Source organism: Capricornis sumatraensis, chromosome 7, assembly GCF_032405125.1.
Source record: "Capricornis sumatraensis isolate serow.1 chromosome 7, serow.2, whole genome shotgun sequence".
Lineage (NCBI taxonomy): Eukaryota > Metazoa > Chordata > Mammalia > Artiodactyla > Bovidae > Capricornis > Capricornis sumatraensis.
This window is the reverse complement of record NC_091075.1, coordinates 28,324,368-28,327,894: the sequence shown is the minus strand read 5'-3', so window position 1 is coordinate 28,327,894 and position 3,527 is coordinate 28,324,368. Positions and strand designations below refer to the sequence as shown.

Sequence of the window (3,527 nt, the reverse complement as noted above, 5' to 3'; positions counted from 1 at the left end):
TAGAAGCCCAAGAACTGCCCTCATTTGCCTACAGAATAAAATTCAAGCTGTCTTTTTTTCCACAAGAATCTGAAGTGGACCTTTTTAGCCTTACCTAAGAATATGTCAGGCAATACACTATACTACAAAACAATATATACAATATACTATACTATAGAACAATATACTATAGTTCTTCCATCCTAAGATACCACTGATTTTATGACACATCATTGATGTAATACAGCTTTGGGGTACGAGTCTCCAGGTGGCAAGGTGGCCCCTATACATCATGGATAAGATATAATGATTTCACAATTATCACAGATACCATATCAAGACAACAGCAAAAACTGGATGGCATCCACGTTTATTCAACATAGTTTTGAAAGTCCCAGACATATCAATCACAGAAGAAAAAGAACTGAAATGAATCTAAATTGGAAAGGAAAAATTAAAACTGTTGCTGTTTGCATATGAAATGATAGTTCAGTTCAGTCGCTCAGTCGTGTCCGACTCTTTGCGACCCCATGAATTGCAGCACGCCAGGCCTCCCTGTCCATCACCAACTCCCAGAGTTCACTCAGACTCATGTCCATCGAGTTGGTGGTGCCATCAAACCATCTCATCTTCTGTCGTCCCCTTCTCCTCCTGCCCCCAATCCCTCCCAGCATCAGGGTCTTTTCCAATGAGTCAACTCTTCGCATGAGGTGGCCAGAGTATTGGAGTTTCAGCTTCAGCATCAGTCCTTCCAAAGAAATCCCAGGACTGATCTTCTTTAGGATGGACTGGTTGAATCTTCTTGCAGTCCAAGGGACTCTCAAGAGTCTTCTCCAACATCACAGTTCAAAAGCATCAATTCTTCGGCTCTCAGCTTTCTTCACAGTCCAACTCTCACATCCACACATGACCACTGGAAAAACCATAGCCTTGACTAGATAGACCTTTGTTGGCAAAGTAATGTCTCTGCTTTTGAATACGCTATCTAAGTTGGTCATAACTTTCCTTCCAAGGAGTAAGTGTCTTTTAATTTCACGGCAGCAATCACCATCTGCAGTGATTTTGGGGCCCAAAAAAGTAGAATCTGACACTGTTTCCACTGTTTCCCCATCTATTTCTCATGAAGTGATGGGACCAGATGTCATGATCTTCATTTTCTGAACGTTGAGCTTTAAGCCAACTTTTTCACTCTCCTCTTTCACTTTCATCAAGAGGCTTTTTAGTTCCTCTTCACTTTCTGCCATAAGGGTGGTGTCATCTCCATATCTGAGGTTATTGATATTTCTCCCAGCAACCTTGATTCTAGCTTGTGCTTCTTCCAGCCCAGCATTTCTCATTTCTCCCGGCAACCTTGATTCCAGCTTGTGTTTCTTCCAGCCCAGCGTTTCTCATAATGTACTCTGCATATAACTTAAATAAGCAGTTCTAACTGTTGCTTCCTGACCTGCATATAGGTTTCTCAAGAGGCATGATACTACACAATAGAAAATCCTAAAGATGTTATCAGATAACTACTAGAGTTCATCAATGAATTCAGTAAAGTGGTAGGACACAAAATTAATATACAGAAATTTGTTGCATTTCTATATACTAATAACAAACTATCAGAAAAAGAAATTAATGAAATAGTTCCCTTTATCATCACATCAAAAAGAATAAAATACCTAGAAATAAATCTACCTAAGTAGGGAAAAGACCTGTACTCAGAAAAATATAAGATACTGATGAAAGCAACTGAAGACACAAATAGATGGAAAGATCTACACATTTCTCAGTTGGAAGAATCAATAGTGCTAAAATAACCATACTACCCAAGTCAATCTACAGATTCAATTTAATCCCTATCAAAATACCAATGGTATTTTTCACAGAACTAGAAAAAATAATTTTAAAATTTGCATAGAAACACAAAAGACCTCAGATGGCCAAAACAATCTTGAGAAAGAACAGAGCTTGAAGAATCATGCACCTTGATGTCAGACTATACTACAAAGCTATGGTAATCAAAGCAGTATGATAATGGCAGAAAAACAGATCAACAAATCAGTGAAATAGGATAGAAGGCCCAGTATTAAGCTGGATTCTAAATAAGAGCTGTGCCTTCAGTAGAGGAAGCAAGCCATGGAGACATGGCAGGGAGGGGTCAGGGAACAGATATTTCTACTTCAGTCTTCCCTCACTCTCATATTTTCAAATTAGCTGAACCCATCTGGAAGCCAGAGGGAAAGCAAGTCTACCAGTGCAGGTAAACTTCCCCAGGCATAAGGACTCTTCTCAAGAGCACGAATATTTAAAGTGGAGCACAGTGAAGAAGGGACTGAAAAGAGCAAATACAAGTTATCTGATACACCTTCCATCCCATCTACTTTAACTCTTAAATTACAGATTATATCTCCATACATCTGTAGATTTGCATATTTAGCTGTCATCTAATCTTCAAGTCCAGATTAATTTTCTTTTCCATGAAGCCTTCTTTGCTTCTTTAGTCAATTTGTTTTCCTATATGTGCTCATAAAATTCCCTTTAAAAGATTTAATTTTTATACCTTAAGCATGGTCCATATATTTATCTTCTCTGATATAAACATTTTGATGGTAAGGGAAAGTTTTTAATCATTTTGTCTTATGCCTTCCACTGAAAATGCACAAACCCACCCATCACACTGTCTTCTACCTAGAATCAAATATGTCAGAGCTAGAACAAAAAAACTCCTAGAAACAACTCATCCGTCTACTTTATCAGTGAAGAAACTGGATCTCAAATCAGTATTGGAAGGAGCACAATAAAAGCTAGTTGAAGTGAAAGTGAAGATTCAGCCAAAAAAGTCAATGATGCCTTCAAGAGCACTTTCAAAACAAGTGTCTTTCTGGTGGTGATGACCTCCTCATGAGAACATGCCTCTTGCAAAGGATCTTCTTCATCCCTCTCCAGAAGAGAGAAAGAGGAAACACAAGAAGAAGCGCCTGGTGCAGAGCCCCAGTTCCTATTTCATGGATGTAAAATGCCCAGGATGCTATAAAATCACCACTGTCTTTAGCCATGCACAAACAGTAGTTTTGTGTGTTGGCTGCTCTACCATCCTCTGTCAGCCTACAGGAGGAAAAGCAAGGCTTACAGAAGGATGCTCCTTCAGATGGAAGCAGCACCAAAAGTACCCTGTATCAAGATGAATGGGAAACCATCCCAATAAACACATTTTGGATACAAAAACAAACAAACAAAAAAATAAGTGGGGGAAAAAAACTACCTTTTTGTGGAAAATCTATAGTAACTTGTCAGCTGGAAAACAGTTGATGAACTGGGTTTTCCCTCAAGTCTCTCTGCTTTTCTAAGAAGAATGAATTAAGTTCATGCATATAGAGTCTTAGCAGAGAACCAGCCCATGGTAAACAAAGAAAAGTGGGCATTTGCTCTAGGGACATGATGGTGAAGTAACTTTCAAGAAATTTCAAAGTAAGATGTTCCTCTGATATTTTAACATGAAAGTTTTAAACAAATAGGGAAATCCCTTGTGAATTCCAGTGGTAGGACTTGGTACTTTCATTGAC

The 3,527-nt window shown here is 38.6% G+C and overlaps 1 protein-coding gene across 1 annotated transcript; it reads left to right on the top strand.

The window, feature by feature from the left end:
• Positions 1-2,873: 2,873 nt before the first annotated feature.
• On the top strand, positions 2,874-3,149 carry LOC138081785 (small ribosomal subunit protein eS27-like). The gene has a single exon (XM_068974935.1). The coding sequence runs from the start codon at positions 2,874-2,876 to the stop codon at positions 3,147-3,149; it is 276 nt and encodes a 91-aa protein (XP_068831036.1).
• The last annotated feature ends 378 nt before the right edge of the window (positions 3,150-3,527 follow it).

Bases quoted from the DNA above. Each gene is read 5' to 3' on its own strand.
- LOC138081785 (XM_068974935.1), top strand. From the start codon at position 2,874: ATGCCTCTTGCAAAGGATCTTCTTCATCCCTCTCCAGAAGAGAGAAAG.